Here is a 24,158-nt window from a genome sequence, read left to right on the forward strand (position 1 = left end):
CCCGAGGTAATGTTTGCAAGTGGTGGGGGTGGCATGGGGCGAAAGCTTTTACACAAATTGCCACAGTGCAATGGGCCTGTTTCTCAAGGCTTTCCATCTGCCATGTAGCCACAGTGAGAGGGACTTTGTCAGTGCATTATCATAGAGTAAATGTGGTCACCGGCTCTCACGTTTAACGAAGCTTTGTTTTTTTTTTTTTGTTACTGAAGTCAGTTTTTTTGGATTGCCTTGTTAGTATTTGGACATATTGTCAAGCCTTTACACATGGGTTGGAGATTATACTCAGCATAAATTGTCGATGTTCAATAGACGTTTTGATATAGCAATGAAGTGAAGTGTCCATTTTGCAGAATGTGGTGTAACTGAGGCTTAGCTGCACTATCGAGTCTAGCTACTAAAACCAGCTATGCTTGCCTTGCACTGCATGGCCAGATTTCGACATAGCAGTCTGCAACCTACAGTGAATTTTAACAATTGCACCCACAATTAACACGAGAAGCTCCAAGCTGTGGTTTTGAGGTAGTGCATTTCAATGATGTGCCAGCTATGGTATGATGACACTCGTTCATACTGGTGCTCTAATCACTGCATACATTACTATGCAAAAATTACACCTAAATTTACAAGAATATCAGCTTGAATATGCAAAATTTCCCTGAAATGTTTTGCATTCCACTGAGAGCACCATTCTGTGCTGTTAAGAATCAAATATAATATGATCATTAATGTCCCACTACTATCTGTTCCGTGCCAATATCCACTAAAGACTGTCTTATATCACCACTGAAATGAGCTAACTGTTGAATGCCTCAACACTAAAAATGCCTGGAAACACCAGCAGTAACTATATGTTTTTTAATGCCTTGTTCCTTTGCACACATCTCTTAGCAGAAAAGATTTCTTTTGTGATGCTCTGTTCAGAGGGAACTCACCTTGCTTGGACAAAACATTGACAATGGTGTCCAGGTCGCAGTTTCGATACATGTCAGCCATTTGAGAGCAAGTAGCTAAGGCAAGATTATGGATACGAAGCCTGCGCTGGCCTCCAAATGTCGTGTACAGCAGAGCCACCTGTACAAAGGCCCCTTCTTCCTCCGATAGCTTGTCGTCATACTTGATCTGCATACAAGATAAGCAGGAAATTATCACAAAGCAATGAACAAGAGAAGAAAAGATCAAAATGAGAGCTTGTGTATGTGTGCGATGGCACCCAGACGTTCACTAAACTTCTTAAAAAGTGTCCTTGAAACATTTTTTTGAACTGTTGTCAGAGCTTAGGCTACATCATCATCGAATCATTTGCCCCATAATTTAAGCACAATCTGTAGCGGTTAACAGGTTTAAAGCCTTGTAATAAATTACACAGTTCATGCAGAGAGCTTAAATCGGTTCACAATTGTAATAATAATAATTATGTAACAATACTACTACATTTCACAGTGCTTCCATGCTTTGTATTGCTACCTGACATTGCTTGTTCAATACAGAAGTCTTTGCCATTTTTTGTCTTACTAAACAGCTTTATATTTTCTTGTTTTTCACATTGTTCTTTACTTTTTCATTATCTGTAAAGTTATTGTAACCACTAATTTATGTATATCTCACTTTTCTTTCCGTTCAGATGATGTACAAGAGTGCCCCCAGACGGTTTTCAACCTTGGGGCTCCCTGTATTGTAATAATTTTGTATTCACTATTATGTAAAACTGACATCGTTAATGAATAAACTTGAACTTGAAAAAATTATCTTTTAGGACTCGCTCTACTGGCTCAATGTGTTTGCAGAAAATTGTCAAAACCGTTTCAGGGTCCCTTTAAGTGAATAAAATTCAGGACAAGTAAAATTAGTTGCTGCTTTTTTGCAAACGCACGATTCTTAACTAAGATAAAATTAAAATGCCTCAGAAACCCACATTTCCTATTAAGAAACCTAGAGCAATTAAATGTGAGGCAATGAAGCTTTCATGCTCCTTTTCAGCATACTTCGTTTACTACTTTTTTTCCTCACACCTATAAAACACTGCTTTTTTCTGTTCATGCTTTTTACAAGATAATATTTTATAACAATATCATTTAGCTGTTTATTTTCCTCCCTAAAGTAGAGAACAATCAAATATTTAGAATGCATCTGGAAAAATTGTTAGGGAAATTGATAATCATTAGTGACTGTACTTCAGGCTAGGGGCGATGTTTGTTTTGTTTTCATAAATGTGCATTTAATGTATGAGGGCTATTCAAAAAGTAAGGGCCGTTTGCTAATATTTAAATATTTACACGTTAGAATGAATGGATGGATGGATGGATGCTATGAGCGTCCCCTTTGTAACGGGGCGGTGACATGTCTGCCACCAGGCTCGAAAAAAAAAAAAAAAAAAGCTTCCTTGTTTCATGTTGGCCTAATACCTTATCTACATTGATTAAATCTATGTTATTATACCAAAAAAATATAAATTCACGGTCTATCTCTCTGCCTCTTAAGGCAGAATGACCTTATTTTTCCCCCATTATTTATTTTTGTTCTTTATCTCTACTTTTCTGCCACCAATACTCTAACCGTCTCTTACTTAAGATCTAATTGTGCAGCGCCATCTGTTGATTCTTCGCGAAGGTACTGAAGTTACTGTTCTGACTCAGTAGTCGTCTGCTTGTCGGGGAAAGCAAACACCAATGTCTGCAAAAATCGTTGCTCGCACCTGTTATGAAGTGCGAGCTGTAATTCAATTTTTGCTTGCAATAGGATCATCAGCTTCTCAAATTTATGCGGAATTGTGCCTAGTCTATGGACATGAAGTGATGAGTCAAAGAAAGGTCATAAAATCGTGTCGAGACTTCACAAATGGCCGCACAAATATGCACGACTAACAGCGGAGTGCAAGGGCCAGAATCCAGACCAATGAAACTGTTCAACGAGTGGATTGGGCATTGCGGTTAGTTCCGACGACTGACAGTCGTCTGTCGGATGAATTTCCTCTTGTCAGCCACACTACAATTTGCACGATTGTAATTGAAAAGACACCAGATATCAGTGTGTGCAAGGTGGGCACTAAAAATGCTTACCGACCAACTCAAACAGCAAAGAATTCCCAGGCGGTAAACTTTTATGCAGCGGGACTAAAGAAATTGGTGCAGCGGTACGAAAAGTGCTTAGAATTTAACGGTGATTATGTAGAAAAGTGAAGTAGTCTTGTGCTAAACTAAACCAGATAATAAAAACTTTTACTAACGAATATTTATTTTTCGGGGAAGAAACAGCCCTTACTTTTTGAATAACCCTCGAATTATAACCACTGGCTACAAAATGTCGTGCACTGGATATAAAAAAGGCTGACGGTGATGATGTCATAATTTCATGTACACAATGTCTCACTGTAAGACAAAAAGCATCAGGTTTCAATACCTCAACTGCTATGCATTTGTTGCAGTCCACAGCGGCCAGTTCAACATCTGTGGTGTTTGCCATGTAGTAGTTACCGTAGAAGTCAGTTGGCCGGATGCCTGTGCTAGTGCGCACTCGCATAACAGCATCAAAAGCTGTGGGCTGGGAGACATCACGCCGTAGGTCTTCAAGAAACCTGGCCCCTTCGACATCCTCCTGGAAGATAACCATGACAGCCAATCACCTGGTACATAAGCATACGCTAGCAAGCATTTCGCTTTGAACTGAACATTGCACAGCTTGGCAAGTTCTCCTGTGACTGGCCGATGAAGCTCATGTCAGGCAATGCTGCAGCCAATGTAAGTAGCCAAAAGTCAGCCTCTGCAATAGCAATGCTGAGCCAATAATGCCTGGTGAGCTCATCTTAGCAACATACCAGCAAGAAAATACAATTGTTCGTTTTCTTGAACAAGAAATTCTGCAATGGCATTCATGTGCACTTGTGCCTCAGCATACAGAAATTAACATTGCTAATCCATAGAGTGCTGTTCTATCATACATATTCCTTCTGTAAATTTGACAAAAATATTCCCATAACAATGCAAGGTCTGCAACAAATTCCCTATCGAGATCACTTTTTGCTATAGTTTATACTTCTACCAGTCTCTATGATAAATTCCACACATCAATGCACATCAGGCAACAAGATGGGTATACTCATGACGTGCAAACTTCCAGGCACATTTATATTGACAAATCTAAATGCTAACATATACTAGGGTACACACACACAATAAGAATAAAAAAAAACAGCTAATACAGATTACAGTTTGTCTATCGACTAACAATCACACTTCTCATCACTATGCTTGTGGATGCTCTTTGTTGCCCAGTTTCATTACCTCTGTCTGCAACACTCTTTATGAACCCAGTGCTACAACAGCTACACTCAAACCTCGATATAACGAACACGGATATAACGAATTATCGGTTATAACGAAGTAAATGAAGACTAGTCTTGTCATAGCTGCAGTGTCACAAATAAACGTTTATAACGAATTTTTGAATATAACGAAGTTAATTTTGTGGCATATATGACTTTGTTATAATGAGGTTTCAGTGTACCTACTTTTGTTCTCCTGTACATACCGGTTTTCATGAAGGCTGAGCTCAGCATGCCTCCATTCATTAACTACTGCTCCTTCATGCTTTGATGCATGTTCACAGCTGAGAACAGCTGCTATGGCATGAGTGTTATGAAAGTCATCCCCTATGCATATCCCTATATAGCCCCATACACCGGTTTCCTCTAGCACATGGTGATGCTAGCATAGCAATGCAGCTTAATAGACTCAATATGCCCATTCCCTTGCCACCATATTACTTGTACTCAACATGCCCATTCCCTTATGCCACGACAGCTCTGCCCACTGGTAACCAGCTTCAGCCCTTTGCGACACAATGTTTTGTAGCTATAGCACTCAACACAACACAAGATTGTATATCTGCCTACGAAATTTCACCGAGGCTATTCTGTCTATTTGAAGAGCATGCATCTCAAAGCTTCCATTTATTTACATGCAGCAGCCATGCAAAACATGCTATAACTCATTTTTCTGTCTGTGCTTGAAAACAATCAATGGCATTAAGTTCTTCTCCAAAGGCATCATACATTAACATAACTGAACATGGCATTCCAAAATTACAGCACCTTGCACAGAGAAATGGTGGTGCTCAAGCATGTTTGTTTACATTTCACTTGTGCCTTAAGCGGTGTAGGAATTTTTTATATTGCCATATAAAAAACAGCTACGATTCATTAATACTATGAGCTCTGCTCTGTATGCACTCTCCGCATGTTTGACAACTGATTCTCTATCGGTGAAATGCTTGCAATATTAAATTAATTTCCACTCCACTTCATTTCAGGTCTTGCCTAAGAAAACAGGCTTCAGGTGCCTGGCAAAGTCTCTACCCCCTTATATAAAAAGTATTAATTAGATGCTCGCCCATTTTACAGTACAAAATTGATTTTATTAGGACATTTTCCTCACAATATCTCAAAAGGACTAACTTGTTATTAAATATGAGAAGTTACCTTTTTTTCTGAAGTTGTTTGCTTCAGCTCTGTGGCATCCAGTGCATATGAGTACTGGATGCCACGAAGAAAGAATGTTGCAAAGAAAGTTCTTCAACATTTTCCTGTGCAGCATTTCATCAGACTAATACCTATGGTCAGCTGCAATCTTTCCAAAACGAGTAAAAACACTGACTGTTTCGGCAGGTTCACTGTAACACCTACAGTTAGTTACAACATAAGAAACAAGGTGCACCTGCCCTTCATCTCTGTAGGAGAGCCGTGCCAGCTGGCATCTGTTCAAAGCACAAGCATTTTTCTTCTCTACTAATGTAAATCATAGTCATATCAGAAAATAAGAGTTTGTTGTTTCTGATAAAATATTATCACTGGCTGAGAGTACTGATATCAGTAGCTCTCGTAAAATTTGTCAGGATGTTCAAGTTTTCCACTCAAATGTAGATATACATTTTAGTGGATCAGCAGATATGCTTGCCAAAATAAACTATCTTAAACATGTGAAAGTGCTTGAAGTCGCAGAAATATGCTACTGTAACTGGAAGGATCATCCATGCAAACTATCTTTGGGTAAAACAGTGCTAGCTATAAGCAGAGCTTAATTTTTTTTTTTTTCAGGTTTAACTGAATATGGGCATACAGATAAATCCCACTGTAAATTGTGAGCCGCTGATGAAAGCAGCTTAGTAAACAAGGTAGCAGGCTGGGCACATTCCACACTCCATGCAGCCTCCTTGTGTCAAAACAGCCAGAAGACTACAACTCCGGTAAGGTCTGTGGCAGTGGTGGCCTAGCACAACTACCAGTGAAATTGGTCTGGTTGAGTGCTGGTCTTAGAATACAAGCAATGCAGATAAATTGCTTAACAAGGGTTCAACATGCAGGCAAATTGTTATGAGAAACTCGCCATTGACATTGCAAGTGCAGTTAAAAGTGCGAAGATGTACTGGTGCTGCACACAGCACCAGTCAGTTTCCTTCGGATGTGGAAGTTATTCAATGCAAATACAGTAAAACCTCGGTGATACGAATCTCTCGGGGTGACCAAAAATATTCGTATCATCCGAAATTCGTATCACCAGAAAACATGGAAAATTAGTATGCGACAAAAGAAAGTTGGCATGCATTTTGATTCAGTGTTTCTCAGGGCCGCAGCGACGTCATGAACAGCTCTGAATGATTGCCAGTAAAGTTTTTAGACGTCAATGATCATACTTGTACTGGTAAATATACGGTGCATGCGCACGTGTGTAATTAATGAACCAGATTTTTTGTGACCCGTAACCCCTAGTAGCCCCTTCCTAATCATACTACGCTTTTCTGCATGACACCAGAGCACTACTGCGAAAGTGACTTAAGAAGGGCTTTGCACGCGATAGATGAAGGAGAGCAAATTTTAGAATCGCTGTCCTTTGATGCTGTTATTTTATTATCGCGGTGGTGTTGGGGGTGTTTTTCGGGAAATTTATGGCCATGCCCGCACAATAGGTAGGTTTGCTCATAATTCGGGAGTCTCCCGTGGAAATAGGAGAGTTGGCAGGCGTGGGCATATTGCGAGGCCTAGCTCCTTCCCCAAGACCTTCGGCTTTGTCTCTTGGGGTCTTCGTCCACCTCTCATGGGACTTCATGACGGACCCGCAGCCCAAGTTTCAGTCTTGTTTCATAGAACGTCTGATTGCGTGGACATGGCTGGCATCGACGTGGCAGGCACGTGTTAACACAGTACAAAGACGCTGCTGCCTCGAGCACAGCAGCACGCGTCAACGTGTCGTGGAAAAAAAATAATAAACGCGACGTCTATGTCATCTGTAATCTAAACGCGAAGGTGCATAAAGGCCTCCAAGATTCGCGCGCACTATCTCAGAGGCAACGACGCACCGTTAATGGCGCGCAGCGCGCATGCCCGCGCCCGCGCGTGACTGCCGTGTCTTCCGCGACAGCGCGGGCAGCACCTGTTCGCACAGCACCTGTTTGCGGGCAGCGTACATTCGTATCAAACGTTGCGGGGAGCAAATCGGTTCACAACAACCGTACTCCAATACATTGCAGGCTAATGGGCCTTGGCCGGGACCACAGAAAAATTCGTATCACCCCAAAATTCGTACGAGCGGTGATCGTACCACTGAGGTTTTACTGTATGCATCTCATAACTTCCTAACGTCCCCACCTAACTATTTTTAGTCTATAAACAAACATATGTCCATTTCCTCCGAAGTGAAGCACCTTCGGAATACCCCTATTTTACACAGCCTATGAGACAAGGGCCAGCATAACATGTTTCTTTTCCTACTTTACATACTGACATTCCTAGTAGCTTCCAATACATCAATGATATCAATAATATCCAAGAGAATGCCGTTACATGAAGGTAAAGTCAAGTGCTACCGTGCACCAAGTACTATCCTATGCGTCTGCAAGATGTCGTATGAAAATAGAAACATTTAAACAACATGTACCCAGCCACATCCATTTATATGTCGCTAGCAATAACTTGTGTAAATTTTCTTCCTCTATTTATGTAAATGAATAGGCTACTGTGTAAAAAAAAATCTTGCCATGCGGAGTAACAGCTACATGTTACAGCCCACATGTAAGTTTTACATTGGCCAGATACAAGGGAGCTTATTTCACAATTGCAAGACAAGCGGCATGAAAATGATTCACTCAAACACCTGCCTGTAAGAAAGGTAGACTTGTGGCCCTGTCAACAGAGCTATAATTTCACAGAAGTGGCCACAAAAGTCGTTCCTTGTAATGTGAACATGAACATATGCAGGGCCATATGAAATGCACAGTGGAAGCCTTACTGCAGCAACAGACAGCCCTGTCATGTTGAAGTGGGTAAACAGGATATGCTTTATGCATCTGCTATCCAGACTGCCAATAGTAAAACATGCCTGTTTAGTCTCTATACATGGAGAGGAAAGCTATCCACATGGTTGGTCTTGAGTGATACGAACACAGGGTAGCTAGAAGCAGCATGCCAAAAACCTTGCCATGCCAAAGGATGTTTCAGAAGAAACTAAGGGCGCGTGAACAGTGAGACCTTAGAAATGTATCTAATTTCTGAAATAGCTGTACTAAAAATTCAGGACTTCGAATGGTAAGTTGAAGCTAAATGTATATATATACATATATCCAATTTCTTAAACAGCATAAAATGTACACATAGAATACAAGGCTGGTTACATACTAAACTTTGAATTAGTCAAGATGGTGAAATCTGGAGGCTGTTGATAAAGTAAGCATCCTTGGCTGGGTCACTGCAAATGATTATGCAAAAATACTTAATGCCCAACATGCTCACTCAGAAAGCCCTCCCTTAGTGAAGCAATAAAGCCTTCAAGAGGTGATAATGTGAACAAATTTCCTCCATCAATTACTATATTTGAATATGAAAATCCCAAGTTATATGTTGCAAAAGAACAGCTACGATTCGTTAATACTGTGAGCTCTGCTCCTTATGCACTCATTGTTTTGGCAGCTTAATTGTAACACCTACAGTGAGTTACAATGCAAGAAAATATTGAACCACAATTCCCTACAATTGATGTTCTCTAGAAATATCTATTCTTGGGAATAAAATATTTATATTCCCTAAAATGGATATTTCTAACATTTCTTGTATCATACACATAATCCTAAGGCCGAGCCATTCAACACAAAATAAAAGTAACACTTAACAGCATGTTTTATCAAATGCAATCTCTAGCGATTCTTTGACAGCCCCTTTCTTTTTGCCAAAGCCAATGGCAGCATAATGTTTAGCAAATAAGACTTCGCTGAAATTAACCAGAATGCCATTTATATGGTTTTTCCTTTCGAAGAAGCATCTTGCAACTTGTTTCATTTATCAAGATGCATTATGCATACAATTTTGTAATGCTTAAAATTTTAAAAATTTGCCTTAAGCTGATTTACTATTTAATTCTTTAAATTGAGCTGAGAAGTTGGATAAAGATCACGACTGAACGCACAGCCCTACTCTTTATTATCAATACCTCTCGGGTGCAGTAGTCTTTCATGCCCGCTAAGATGTGTATTCGTACTGAATCTACGGTCTATGCAGTTTCAAAACTTATTCCACTTTGACGCCCAAGACATTTTCAAACCCGTTCACTGCTATGGCTTCTTAGCAACACACAGAAAAAAGACGATAGGCACACTCAAGTCTCGCACAAGCTTCAGAAGTTTCTCATGCACAGACAGTAGAATGATGGCTTGTGTTTTGCAAACACATGTCGGTAAACAGTAACAAGAATGCCATGCAGAGGTTAATGCTTGCAAAAAAAAAAAAAAAAAAAGCTGCTGTAGAGTTCCCTGCCCTGTTTTTCTTTGGCAACACAAAGGTGTATTCAGACCAAAGAGATGCATGCTTTGAATGTCAACCCACAGCTCCCTGTGCAACCCAGAGCAATTTTTTTACATGCCTTGAAAGAAAGGAGGAGAACTCAAGATGTGAAGAAACCCACAAGGAACCTGCCCAAGCTGATGGAAGCAACGAACCCACACCTGCCACCACATAGTCAATGTAGCATAAGCTGCTGTAATGTGTACATCACCCAACAGTGCGGGGGCCTACCTGCAGGCCCTGGACGTTACTTTCCCTTTGGACTAGTGCTTTGTCACCTGTGTTCTGGAAGAGAGTGTAATGCACTTGCAGCTATTCCTAAAGGTAGAAGCTTTTCATCCGTTAGGTAACCTGTGCTTCCACTCCATTTCATTATACCAGGTTCTGTATGTCCTTACAAGGCTTTGCAGAAGCCCTCCATTTAATCATTGTTTTCTTCTCGATGTGTCAGCAACCAACTGACAAGTTGTCACGAATCAACTTAACTGCAAAATGTTATATCAGCACCACACAGGCAGCCTGAAAGGTCACCTAGGTTTGCCAGCACCTTTGAAACAGTAGCTTATTTTTCCCCTTAAAATTATAATCTTCTGTTTTCATGCTATTTCATTTTGTCCAGAAGTCATAGTTAATTTCTGGATTGCAGTGAACTTTTGAGTATAGATTCTGAGAAACTTCTTTCCCAAATACTATTTCTTTTTTTTTACCAATGAAACTTTGCACGTTCCTGTTTTGACCCATTATGCTGTGAAATGAACTGGAAAAATTGAAAACAATGCTGCCTAGCATTTGTACAAGTAATTTCAACCATTATACTCTAGAAACACAGAATTGAAAAGTGCTGTGTAGTTCTTGATATCAGAGGCTTAGGACAAATCAGGCAGGAAATATCAGCCTCATTTTTGGCTATTTCTGCGCAAAATTACTTGCAACTTTTGTGCAGAAGATGTGAATCATGACTGTTGGTGTATCAGTCATATATGAGTGAAAATAAAATGCTTGCCCCGAGGTATAAATTGTACTGTGTGCGCATATGCAAAAGTAACACTATAAGTTATCTGATTTTTTTTACTACCTAGGGTGTATGAAACTGTCCAAAAGACTAATGCATAGCTTTTTACTTTCTTTAAGTGATCAAATCAGCCCAGCCATGTTTGATATAGCACTGCTTAATGAAGTATGTGTGCTCAATTACATTTGTTTGTAGAACAGTCAAGCCATTAAGTGAAAATATTGGGGTATAATACTGTGCCTCTTTGCCTCTTTTTGCTAGTCTATGCTGTCAAACCTGCCAGCAGCTCAATATACAGAGTGCTGCTGTTATTATTCTGATGGTGGTACTACAGATTTTTTTTTCCAGAGTCTATAAATATGTAAAAAATCTAGAATATGGACCTTTCCATGCCAAAGTACACTGATTTTTAAAGAAAGAATAAGCGAACAAACATCAACAGATCTAAGTTTCTGTAAAATATCATCACCAAAAAATCAAAAGCCTGAAAGCCAGTTGCAGTATTACTGTGACTAAGACAACAATACAGCTATTTAAAGAAGGAATGCATTAGGATAGTGAAATAATGACTTCAGCTACTTAAATGAAAGAAATAAACAAAAAATACTTAATGCACATTGTAAGACAAGGAATGCTGGCATTGCCTACATGATGTCAATAGTCAAAGAATGCTATCATCACTCAAAAGGCAAACACCCTTGAGAGTTGAATATCAGATGCAACCACATCCACAGGTAAACTGTCACCAAGCTGCCCCCAAGGTAAGAAACTTGGCAGGAAGAGCATCAGACACATTATCCAAAGGTTGTAGGTGCAGTCCCTACTGGTGGCAAGCTGTCTTTTCATCCACTTTAAATTCTTTACGTTTATATTGTAATTACTATACTACAATTAGAGTACCAAATAACGTACCCTATATACCTTTCCTGACTTCATTATCTGTTGGTTTCATTAGGTTACCTGCATGAAGACACTTTCGTACAATAACAGCAGCACTCGACCATCAACAGAGTGTCCACAACAGGACACAATAATAAATATTTGCACAAGAGAACCTCCACTTCAGAGACAATGAAAAAAAAAAAAAAGACCAGTGTGTGCCAGAGTTCACTACTCACCTGGAAGTAGGTATACTTGTACACCTGTCCCCCAGTCATCTTGGCCACTTGGCCTATCGTTGCCACATCAACATAGGCATTGTGGAACAAGAAGAGGTCCACACAGCAGCCAGCCGCTACACAGTCCTGTCCCAGCTGACTGTAGAAGGGTGACTGGGGTATCAACACTGACTGGAGCCAGAAAAGAAAAAAAAGAGAAAAGGCTTGGGTTAGCGCTGCCCATTCCAGCAACTATCAGCTGTGTCCAGCAACCTAAAAAACAGTCATGAGTATGGCTTAAAATTCAATAATGACGTATCACCAGTATGCCTCACAATTCCAAGTTCTTACGCTAAAGATAAAAATTGAACTTAATACCTACCTTCTCTTTGTCAGTACCGAGTAGCTTGCGGTCATCTCTGTTTTTTAACTTTCCAGGGGCATCCGCAATGGGAAGGCTTGTGTGCATCACAAAGAGTTTGCCTGCACACTCTGCCGCCTGAAAAGATTAGTACATGGCTTTCATTATTTTTAAAAAGAGCATCAGCATGGCATCAGAGTTGGCAACAAAATCTTTATATGAAGAGTTGGCACATAAGAACAGTTCAATGTACAGCATTAAAACCAACAATAAAATAATAAGTCATAAAATTACTATACACAAGATATAACATGAGATTGCAATTCTTTGCAACACACAATGTTACTCAAAGGCAACCGAGCAAGGGCTCGGTACTCTACACGAACAAACAAAACACACATAACCATTACCTTGAGGGCTTCCAGGCCAGCCTGAATAGCTGCTCCAAGGATTGTTTCCGTTTCACGAGTTTCCCCGAACATCACAGGAATCTGCTCCAAGAGACTAAGAAAAGGAATATTATGAAGGCCTTTCAGAAGTCTTCAATTACTTAATGAATTCCCTTAGCATAACACATTTCCATCACTCTACTGCAATGGCTCTACTACTAGAAATCATTTTAACATAGACCTCCAAAAGCCCAATTTCCAAAGCATGCACACCACACAAGAGGCTACACACAGCATTGATGTTCTGGCTCAAGAATAAACAGTTAATTTGTGTGTCTCTTGTGTACGACACACATGGGCTTAACTGCGTTCTATCAGTTACCCTAAATATGAAAAATCAGCTAGATTATAATTCCACATTACTTACCTATCAATGAGACTGGAAGCCTCTTGCACTGTCACGAGACAACCGTCCAACAAAGGCACAAACATGTCGTGTACGTCTGGCACCACCAGCATCTGTGGTTGAGCCAGGCTTGCCTGCAAAACCATAACCCTTCCTTAGTAGTAGTGGCTCCCTGGGTTACACATACAGAAGTACCCAACAATGTGGAAGGGGGAATGACCACCGCCATAGCTCATTTGGTAAAGCATTGCACTCCTAATGGGAAGGCTGTGGGTTGAATCATTACTGATGGCTGAATACTATATTCTGTTTTACTTTTTCTTTTAGTACACTCTTTAGTACTGCAAAACACCTCCACAATGGCATACACTAACTGATAGCAACAAAGAAACAGCAAGAAAGATGAAATTGTGACATACCTTGAGATTGTAAAAGTGCACAACACTACTGTAGGTGATGAAGCCTACACGCACATTGGATTCAGTTTCACCTTCGGCCCTGCACAAAAGGAATAAAAAGTAGTGCACAAAGCAACACACACACACACACACACACACACACACACACACACACACACCTCTCACTCACTCACTCTCCTCCAAGTTTTTCCTTTTGTACAAGGGTAACATGAAGTGAACTGGAGTTATGGGTTGTCTCACCTTGGCAGTTCCTGGAGGATAGTCTGAATATGGCTGCAGAAGAGATGCACCAGTCCATTTCGGATGCTGTTGTAGGAGACATCTAACAGGAACAAGAAGGCTGGAGGCTGAGGAAACACAGAGTTCTGGCAAAGAGAGAGAGAGAGTAAAAGAAACAAGGTTTGAACAACCTACTACATTTAATCCACTGCACACTTGCAATGAGCAAAGAAGTCCAGTAAAGAAAAACTCTCAACATGAGGCACATTCAAAAGAACTCAAACCCTTTGCCCAGTTTCTGGACCAATAATGCAGCATATTATCGAATGTTCTACAAACTAAAGCAAAGCATGGTTGAGCTGTATATATTTTAGGGCCTCGGTTACAAGCCAACTTATTCAATACACACAACATTCATGTCACATTCCATAGTAAATTGCTTCACAGGTTGCAAAAAAAGAAGGAAGAAAAAGGGGGTTCTCTTTCCTTAAAATATAATGTCACAAAATTTCTTGTCTTAGTTGAAATACCAGGCCAGAATTTACAGCAACCACCCAGATGCAACAATGTACCTATGTGGCTCCTCAACTACTGCAATACCGAACTGTGACATTACAGAGCACAATAATGATAATCAATGAGTATTCGAGTGCATGTACGAATTGGCAGGTTATGCTGTCAAAAGCAAGAGGCTATTAGCCATGGTAAACATTGAATAAAAATGTATGGATAGGCAAGGCACGTACAGTAGAGCAAATCACAACCTCCACTGATATTTTGTACATGTAACGTCATATTGCCCTACTAAACACTATGGTGCACAACCAAGCTGCTGATGAAGTTATTTATAGCACAGCTCTTGTGGTCTGAAAATTTTTTTGAAACAAAAAAAAATTCACAACAATTCATAATACAGCTCCCAGCTGTATTGTCAGTACCTTGCAATATTCCTTGGTGGCAACAATTTCATAGGAACCAAGACAGAGCTCAGGTCGCTGGAACTTGTCTGACCGCTGGCCCAAATGGTCCAAGTGGGCAAAATAAGAAGGAGGCACTGCACACAACAAAAAGCAAACTCAGTACAGTTATGCCAAGCCCACTGTTTTATACGTGCAAATATGTTACATGCTTGCAGCATCCGACAAGCTTGCTACAGACAGACAAACTATGTAATATACAGAGTTTATAACACTACATGACATATACTGAATTTAAAGGCAGACAAACTTTCTTGATACTAATGAGTATCAGAAAAAAAGGGGTCAATTTCACGTTTGATATGCTAGCAGTACACCTAGCGCTTACAAAACTGTCTGCATGTGTCTTCCGACTTCACTGCCTGTGATGCACCTACAGCAGGAGCAAGTGTCGCAAAACACTGCATTTTACATATGAAACCATGTTTGAAATTACTGCCAATATTCAACCAACAGTCAATTCATTGAAACCGCTGTGTAAGAATATGCAATCCTAATAACTTGTGTGTGTTAAGAGTGAAGGCAAATTGCTCGCTGCTTAATTACCGTATACTGACTGAAACCACTACGACGGTCTCTGCTCCTTTTTTTTCTCTTTTATTGCGATAGCAATTATATGGACACTCAAGGCACATTTTTGCCGTTGTGGTCATGTTCAGTATAAAGTCCAAATCTATAACATTGTCCCACACGTCCTATGTTCCATGTGCGAGCGAAGGCTTGCAAAGGCTGCAGACGAATGCGGCTCAAGCAGAGATGAAATGCGCTGGCCGGCTCCTTCGGGCAAAGAAGCATGAAGGGGTGCCAGTTGGGAGGGGGGGGGAGGGCTGAGTCGCTCAGGCAACAACTGCGAACTTTGACCAAAGGACGGGGTCACACAGGCTATTTAGACGGACATTAGTGGACAGCTCCTACTCTTGTATGTGCTGTGCTCGCACCACTTACTTCATATTGACGACTGATAGCACAAAAACCACTTCACCCACTGAAGCGGCCGTATTCCCTTACATTAATGCTTAGTAGAGTTACGCGAGATCGGATCCTAATGGAGTTAGCTGCTATCGCATTCACTGATTCACTCTTGCGGCGAGAAACTGACTCTTCTTTTTTATTCCTGCATCCCCCCCTTTCTCTCTTTTCTTTTCATGCATCGCTCAGAGGCAGAGGAGCAGTATGTGTGGCAACATCTGTACTCCATTTCTAAGCTTGACAACGTTGTAATAAAAGTATATTTTTGTTTTCCAACGTGGCTCTACTATAACACGTATAGGCACACACACACACAAAATCATGCTCATTTTATTTATCACGAGGCAAACTCTCCACTGCCCCATAATAACTGCAGCAGAGCACTTAGGCGCAGTTTTTTTCCCCCATGTGATGTTTCAACTAAGCACTTTCATTTTAAATATTAGTGTAAGGGTTTATTCATCCTCAAGGATGAACAAATCCAAAAGCAATTATGCTATGCCTCAAAAAGATTTTACTCCGTTACTGCAATTCATTAAAGTTACATTTTGTTACATATTCAAGGAACACAGTGAATTCCATTTTTTAAATGTACTATATGTTGTAGTAGACCATGTTGCACAAATAAGTAATGAATAAAAAATTTAAGGATTATGGATTCATATTTTTGGAAATGAATAAGCAAAGCACAAAAAAAGATGTTAGCTATTTCAAAGCTTTTTTAGGACGCACATCATAGACAAGAGAATGACTTCCAGGACGTGACAATATTGCTGTCTGGTATAAAAAAAGCTGCATGCCTTAGGGCTATTTTGAAGTGCTCTGATGTTCAGACTAATCAATTTTTTACTGCCATGAGGACAGAAAAGCTCCAACATCAATGTCAGCTGCAAGGGTCTCATTACATGCAGGCACATCTGCCCATTTCCCAGTTATGAAACCTGGCTCACCGCTGTGTGCCACAGCACTAGCACTTAAATACTATACTCAATATCCTTGCATTTGCTACAGGCATGGCTTGCTGTCAATTCTTTAGACAGCAAAACATCAGTCTTCTAGACCCTTTTCACAGCAATCACTCATGCTCAGGTATTGACTATGATAGCCATGATGCCACAAGGTAGCATACGAGGGTTTACTGGCCTGTTGCGTGATCCTAAGATCATGTACTATGACATGATGTCATAAAGGATGCTCTGAATCTGCCACTAGAGTTGTGACTAGCACTGTAGAACATTATTAAGGTTGTAAGCAAATACATGTACAATATACCAACACTCAAGAAAGTGGACAGAGGGACAGCCAGCACCATAAACCAATTGGTAGAACACTATGTGTCAGGCAGGGATTGTGGTTTGGGCCCAGCCAGAGGCAGGCTCTGTTCTTCCACTTTACATTTCTCTTTATTAACAATGTGAAGCTTACCAGAAATGCCTTAATTATTAAACTGTTAATTGCTCCACTTTCCCTTAACTTAATGAAAAAAAAAATGGAAGAAATGCATAAGCTAGATTAGTGCAGAAGTACAATAGTACTCTTGCAACAATGAGTGTGTTTACAAATTAAATTAAATTTTCTAGAACAAAAGATTAAGGATTTTCTTTAAGATATTTGTTTTCTAATGTGCTCAGCTCCAATTTTAAATGAGGAGTGATCAAGCAGCATAGCAAAAGCCTGCCTCCTTTTCTTTGTCCTAAGCTGAAACGTGTTAAATTTACATTAATATATAAATCCAAGTTTTGAAAAATTGCAGGCTTATGCATTTGAAGCTTCTATCCTCCTCTATTAGCAGTGTTTAACGCCAATATATTGCTCACCAGAAAATAATAATAAAGCATATCAAAGAAGGAAAATTAGGCTCTTACACTGGATCTCAAATCAAGGATTACACAATGAGGCAATGATTAGCGAGCTTCCACATTCTTACCCTCAGTAGTAGCTTTGCAGAAGACGCACTGGAAACGGCGTCCACCGTCTATGAACTGCATCAGCGGACACATGTAGGCCTTGCACCGATTGCACCGCACAGGACCTTCCTCTCCAAAATCACTCAGTGGCAGGGCACTCTGCATACACCAAAAGAATACTGCTCAGGCAGAGACATACTACCAGTCTAGGCTATGCCAATGCAGGACATGCCCCAATGCAGGACAAAGAAATGTTTCACATTTGCAAGTAGATAGTTATAAACCAGACAGAGTTGAACTCTAACATGCTAACACTTGACAGCAGCAGGAACAAATGCTAGCAAAATAAAGATACAATGAATATGTTTTAACAGAAATCAGAACGGAAAGTATCAGTAAAGTAAAAAGTTTGGACCTACTGTCGTGCTTCAAGCAGAATCGTGGTCTTTCTCCCAACATTCATTCAAGTAGTATTTCTTTTTAACCAACATTGTGCTACGCAACTGTAATTCAGCTATTTAAACTCTGTGACAGCTGTAACAAGAATGGTTCATTCACTCTGTATGATGATCCCTACCTGTCAAGGATAATCATCACAAAGCCTAAGAGCTCACCTCACCAGGAGCTTGGCGTGCAAAAGGGCTGATGCACAAGGCGAATGGAAGAGCTGTTTGTCTCAGCATCTCTGGTGTGCATGGCACACTATAGATGGTAGAACGAATAAATCGAGGGCTGCAGATGCCTGCACAGAGAAGCAGTAGCCATTTTAGACTGACACGCTATAGCTCAAGAGGGCTAAATTCTACTACTTCTGTTTAGTAAATATGAAAAAGCTACAATGTAGCTTGAGTTATAGTACAATCATGTTGCAGGAGGCCACAGGATAAAAAAGTTACATATAAATCTAATAAACAGTACTTTGAATTCAGGCAACTATACATATTAATGACGAATCATAAGCCACAATCATGCTAAGAAAATATTCAAGTTAGCAGCATAAACATTACAGATGCATGTACTACACAATGCACTTTGTGTCAGGCAGTCTTAAAGGGGTCATGAAGCACCCCTTGGGCTTGTTGAAAAAACACATCCTGCAGAAAGCTGACACGGCTATGAACTGCTCTGCCAAATATTACAGTCGTGCGCGCCGCGTAAAGGCCACAAGCGGAGCGCGAAGTTGCCGTTTCCTCAGGCGCCCTCTTTTCAAACAGAGGCCGGTTCTCACTCTCGTCGGTGGGCGGGGCGTCTGCACGTTGACGTCGCGGATCTGCCAGTTTACGTCGCAAGAGACATAGCATGCTTATTGGCCGATAGCCGACGTAAATTGAGAGCGGCGTTCGGATCAGATGCGCTTCTTGCCGCGGGGTGCCGCCACTTGCTGGCGCCGCACTCCTCAGTACACGGTAGCCGCACTCGCGCAAGTGAATCACAGCGGGAGAGCGATCGCGTTTCATGACGCACGCTGACGTAACTTCTTTCCCCCGTGCCATCCCTCCCTGTCTAGCTTCCAGTGCGCTCGTCGGCACGAGAAAAGAGAGAAAGCGCTGGGAGCGTGTGCCAAACCCCCGTAACTTCGCTGATTCTTGACGGATTCGAGAAATTTTTGCGGCAATCGATTCGGGAGGCAGTAAACTCCGATACTGAGGACATTAGATCATTACTTGGAAAAGTGGTTCATGACCCCTTTAATACTATGAAAATGCATTGACAAATTAAAAAGTGCACAATTATATGTGTTATTCACAAGTTCCATGAAAATAGCAAAAAGGAAATTACAATAGATAAGAAAACCTACCTTCATCATGCACAATGAAGTCAGTTGTGACCAGTGGTGGAACCTGGCCCCTCTTATTTGTGTAGAAGGGACCACTGTGAGCGTGGCGATCATCTTCTATCACTTGGATCTAGAACAGACGGCAAATACCACAAAGATCCATGACACACTATTTCCATAAGTTAAACCTCCAAACGTTTCACAAACACTTCAAAAATTATATCTCCTGTCCTATCACAAATCTGACTCCACATTAGTGAATTACATAACTTATATGAGAAGCAGTAAATAATATAAATAACAAAAAGGGTAGCAATCAGCTTGGCAGAAATAAGCACCCACTACATTTCATCAGAGACAGAACACCAGGTAGAATTTGTAAATGGGACGGACATTTGAAAGAATTGAAGTACTTAAAGGAGTCCTGACACAAAAATTTTCGTCCCGCGTTTTTTTGCTGCAATGTGTTGCTGGGGGCCTGTTCGTCATAACACGGCACATCATTTGCTGCAGCGCACGAGAGATAATTAATTACAAGCTCCTCATTACCAACACAGCCTCAGTTTCTGTTTGACAGAGCTCCAAAAACGACAAGCCGCTGGGTGCAACTATCACCACCTAGCGAGTGAAACGATCGATCACGTGAGCGCATTTCCGCGCGATCTGTCGTCGTCGGGCTCATCGTCGTCTGATGGTGACGATTTTCTTGCGGCGGGGATGGAAGGAGTTTTCGACGTGGCGAATCACTTCAGGTTTGACCCGCTGGTGAGGAGCAATTCGTCGCAAAGCGCGTCAAAACAGAAATGGCGGCTACGACGTCATCATAACTTGTACCGGCTGCAACGGTTATATAGGGAAAGTAGGGGGGTCACCTCGGGTCACTTCCGAGGGTGTCAATGCACCAGGTGCGGCCTATAATGCTGGATCGCGCTCGCGAACTTCAAAATTCATATAAAATACCTTCTAAGCTTTATTCGCTGTCGATATTTTGCAGATGGTACACATACGTACACAGGAATCGATCCAGCAGGCTATCTTGGCCGCGAAATTTTGTGTCAGTACCCCTTTAACAGTGAAATCTTTCCCAACTGTCAATATAAATCCAGTGCAAGGCCACTCCTTTACATAAAGGGTATGCATCAGAATTCGCGAATGTGATGCATGATGTGACATATTTTAAATTCGAAGCATTTTTTAGCAAACCAACGGCACTTCAACCATTTCTATCCATCTAGCCACCTATGTGTGGGTGCTCTCATGGTTGTCTCCTTGACTTGGTTAGTATGAAATTGGCATGGGAGGGTATGAGTATGATGAACATGACTAACAATGACATGAATAACGTGATATGTCTGTTGCATATGTCATAAAACTCTCCCACAGTCATGTGTGGCACATACCCGCATACCATGGTCCATGGTATTCAAGTATGAGCCAGAGGTGATTCACAATACATTTCCTTAGGGAGAAAGAGCTGTTCCTGCAGCAGAACCAAACGTCACACCGTCCTTTTCATCCTAAACTACTACTGATATCTTGTTAATGATCACAGACTAGTATTCACTTTGCAAGAAAGGAAGGCACCTTAAAGTGAATGTAGGACTTGAATAAAGGAACTCACAAGAAACTATCAAACCAACTTTTGAAAGTGCAACTGTCTTCTGGTAGAGATGAAAATAACAACGCTAATAACATCCTACCACTGGGCTTAGAGGTCGCCGTTTCAATTACACACCACAGTAACTAAGTCTTGACAGGGAAAGAATATTAAAAACGAGTGTTTCATCATTCTAAGCGGCAGGACACTCCTGAGAATAGTGCTCCACAATGGAAGAGGGTGCAATTGACAATAAATGAGAATCTTGGATCGATGCTTGGTCTTGTGGATAGTAACTATTTACTGTGTTTGATTGTGAATGACGATGTGCATATTTCTCATTATTGCAATTATGTTCCAAACACTATCTGATGTTGGCAGTAAAGTATTCTAACAAGAGAACCTTGTCTACTCTTCAACTTTGTCTCTCAGTAAATACAACTCCTGGTAAACTGAACACACTCCCTGGTCCTTTGAGGTTCCGTTAAGAAAAAGGTCCAGTGTATTTTCACATTTCAGAAGTGACAAGTATGAAGCTTACACGAATTGTTAGGTTAACCAGAACTTTGAGCTTAGATATATTGGCACATGCACATGTAATTAATCATGCATTCATGTGTAAACATTAATAAACGCTAATACATGTATAGTAACACTATTCCGAAGAGTAATCATTTGGAACAGTTCTCACATCCATTGTTTTTCACTCCTCATGACCCTAATTAGTGATGCATTTCTTAAACATTTAAAGGAAATGAATTGCATGACTTAATCAATTTATATTACAAATTTCAAACATTTGCACAACCCTAATTAAAATATAATTCTCACTGGAGGTGGTTCATGAAGTTTTACATCTAAAGCCAAAAACAACTCAGAAATTAGTATGGCAGGAAGCCTTTACGCAACTATTGCTACGAAATGTATGAATAGCATATTTAGCTAGCTAGCTAGTCAGTCACAAGACCGTGAACAAGCATGAGACTGGCATAAGGTGATATTTCACATCACCATATGCACGTCAGTACTGCGTAAACATTAAAATCAAAGGTTTTGGACCACAAACAACAACCACATTTTCATGAAGGCAATGGCTGTCCACTACATTAGCAAGTTCTTCACATCAATGAGATGTGCCACGGTTGGCATGTAGCACGTCAAGACCATAATGGTGCAATGCACTTTGTAAGTCTCATAAAAACACAACTCTAAAGACAATAGATTACAACATAGCCACTGAAACAGTGGCAATCACTGTGGCTCTCAACCAATGAATGATTATCAGACAGCAACCAGCCCAGTAAGTAAAGGGATTTCTTTAAGTTGCCCACTCACTGGACTCGGCATCTGGTCAGGGTCAAGTTTTCGTTGCTGCTGCTGCTGCGGCGGTGGTGCTGTCATGGTGGGATGGGCAGGTGGCATTTGAGCACCGGGTGGAGCACCATAGCCAGCACCTGGAGGAGGACCTAAGCTGCCGGGTCCATTAGCCTGTGTACCCTGCAAAACAAATCACCTATCAGCTAAGGTCCTGCATCCTTTTCTATAAACATGTGCTAACATTTAAAGGGGTACTGACACCTTTTTTAGAAGGAGAGTTTACTCTGCTATACAAATCTCCTGTATGCATAGACGGCTCTGAGCAAGTGTGAAGCTCAGGAAATGCTGATATCTTATTTTGACATTAGGTCAATTTTTCCATGACGCACCTACCGACATCGACACTAGCTTGACGTCAGGCTACATTACCAATTCTGGTGACTTCACGCAGCAGTCTGGCTAGTTCTGATGACGTCAGGTACCAAAACTTCCAAGATGGCCACATGTGCGTCACCAAAACAATCAAAATGGCTGCTTGTGCATCACCAACAGAGCCACGGTGCGGAGCGGCCCTGGAAATGTCACTATATATTGTGCGAGCATGTGACAAGAAGCTCATACCGTTTTGTGACGTCAAGGTACAGTAGGAACCGAAGCTAGCTTTTAAAAACATACTGTAATTACTTTTTCAGGGTGCACTCTCGCTTAGTGCTGCCTTTTCTAGGCTCTTGAGGGCTTGGCCTTTCATCTGATGCAAAAACAAAAAACGACGACTGAAAATTTTCGTGTCAGTAGCCCTTTAAGCAAGCAACTACGTTAAAATTACTCTAGATGTAACTACTACTGCTGGGCAGTAGTAGTTGATATGCCTCTCTTCAAGAACACCCAAAGACATACAGAGCATGCAGTAAGACTTGTACTATGCTTCCAGAGCCTGAAAGTCGTGGATGGCGAAGGGGTCAGTGTCACGCACCGAAGGCTTTCTTCTGTCCCTGAGAGTGCCACACAGGCCTCAAATATTTTCGCCGCCATCGAAAATGCAGCCACCGTGGCCGGGATTTGATCCCGCGACCTTCAGATCAGTTCTATTTGAGTTGTGCACTGCGTGAACTTAGTGACTACTCATTCAATTTGGCTATGTCAAGTGCCTGTGTAATGCAAATTTAACCTGCATTACAAGCGTTGTTCTCAGCATCTATTGAGCTCATATCAGTATGTTTTACTTCCATGTTCGTGATGCCAAACTTCAGTGATCGTATAAATGCAATCTATGGCTGCTCTACTGGCTGCTCTTCTGTGCTGGTGACATTAAGGCCAACCGTAAGCCTAAAATAAAGAATGTTCTTACCCATCTTGCCCAATTCATGGCTGATAGCAATGTTAAATTTAAAAATACCATGGCCACCACCACCACAAGAAGAAAACAAACAAAAAACATAGTAGACATAAAGTACAACTTATAATTATTAAGTAGAGCACAAGTACTGTCTGAAAAATTAGGGATGACACCTGTTTTGTTCCTGTAACAATGATTCTGCATTGGCTGTTGCCATAAACTAAAAATTTAATTCTGTATTATGAACACTTTTTTCTTTTCTTCCTTGCACATTTCAAGAATGGAACCACCTACCACCAACAAAAGAATTAGTAGCTATAGAAGTTGTCCCTATTAAAGATATCCACACTTTTCATAAAGCATTAGGTAACACTGCAATGGTAAGATATATTTTTGTAACCTATGCATCTTTTTATTGTCAGATTGTCCAGCTGAACCTAACTATCAAAATATTTAAGTGCCAAAACATTCCATTCCTATAACCAACATTGCTATTTACAGCAGGTCGCATGAAAAAAAAAAAGGGGGGGGGGGAAGATAAAGATGGCAGAGTCC

General features: G+C 40.9%; 1 protein-coding gene across 3 annotated transcripts in view; it reads right to left on the reverse strand.

The window, feature by feature from the left end:
- Positions 1–24,158, reverse strand: part of LOC119402947 (protein transport protein Sec24C) — a 65,950-nt gene that overhangs the window by 22,213 nt on the left and 19,579 nt on the right. For 2 of the 3 annotated variants that reach the window (XM_049417959.1, XM_049417957.1), the window contains exons 5-18: positions 22,286–22,447; positions 19,375–19,483; positions 18,191–18,318; positions 17,597–17,735; positions 14,662–14,777; positions 13,745–13,869; positions 13,505–13,583; positions 13,107–13,219; positions 12,701–12,794; positions 12,312–12,428; positions 11,951–12,121; positions 10,052–10,105; positions 3,397–3,591; positions 933–1,119 (exon numbers count right to left, since the gene is read on the reverse strand). In XM_049417959.1, the coding sequence (XP_049273916.1) occupies positions 933–1,119; positions 3,397–3,591; positions 10,052–10,105; positions 11,951–12,121; positions 12,312–12,428; positions 12,701–12,794; positions 13,107–13,219; positions 13,505–13,583; positions 13,745–13,869; positions 14,662–14,777; positions 17,597–17,735; positions 18,191–18,318; positions 19,375–19,483; positions 22,286–22,447 (1,789 nt within the window). The remainder of the gene's footprint in view (positions 1–932; positions 1,120–3,396; positions 3,592–10,051; positions 10,106–11,950; positions 12,122–12,311; positions 12,429–12,700; positions 12,795–13,106; positions 13,220–13,504; positions 13,584–13,744; positions 13,870–14,661; positions 14,778–17,596; positions 17,736–18,190; positions 18,319–19,374; positions 19,484–22,285; positions 22,448–24,158) is intronic. The other variant, XM_049417963.1, reaches the window with a different exon arrangement.

The sequence above is a fragment of the Rhipicephalus sanguineus genome, chromosome 1, assembly GCF_013339695.2.
Source record: "Rhipicephalus sanguineus isolate Rsan-2018 chromosome 1, BIME_Rsan_1.4, whole genome shotgun sequence".
In the NCBI taxonomy this organism is placed as follows: Eukaryota; Metazoa; Arthropoda; class Arachnida; order Ixodida; family Ixodidae; genus Rhipicephalus; species Rhipicephalus sanguineus.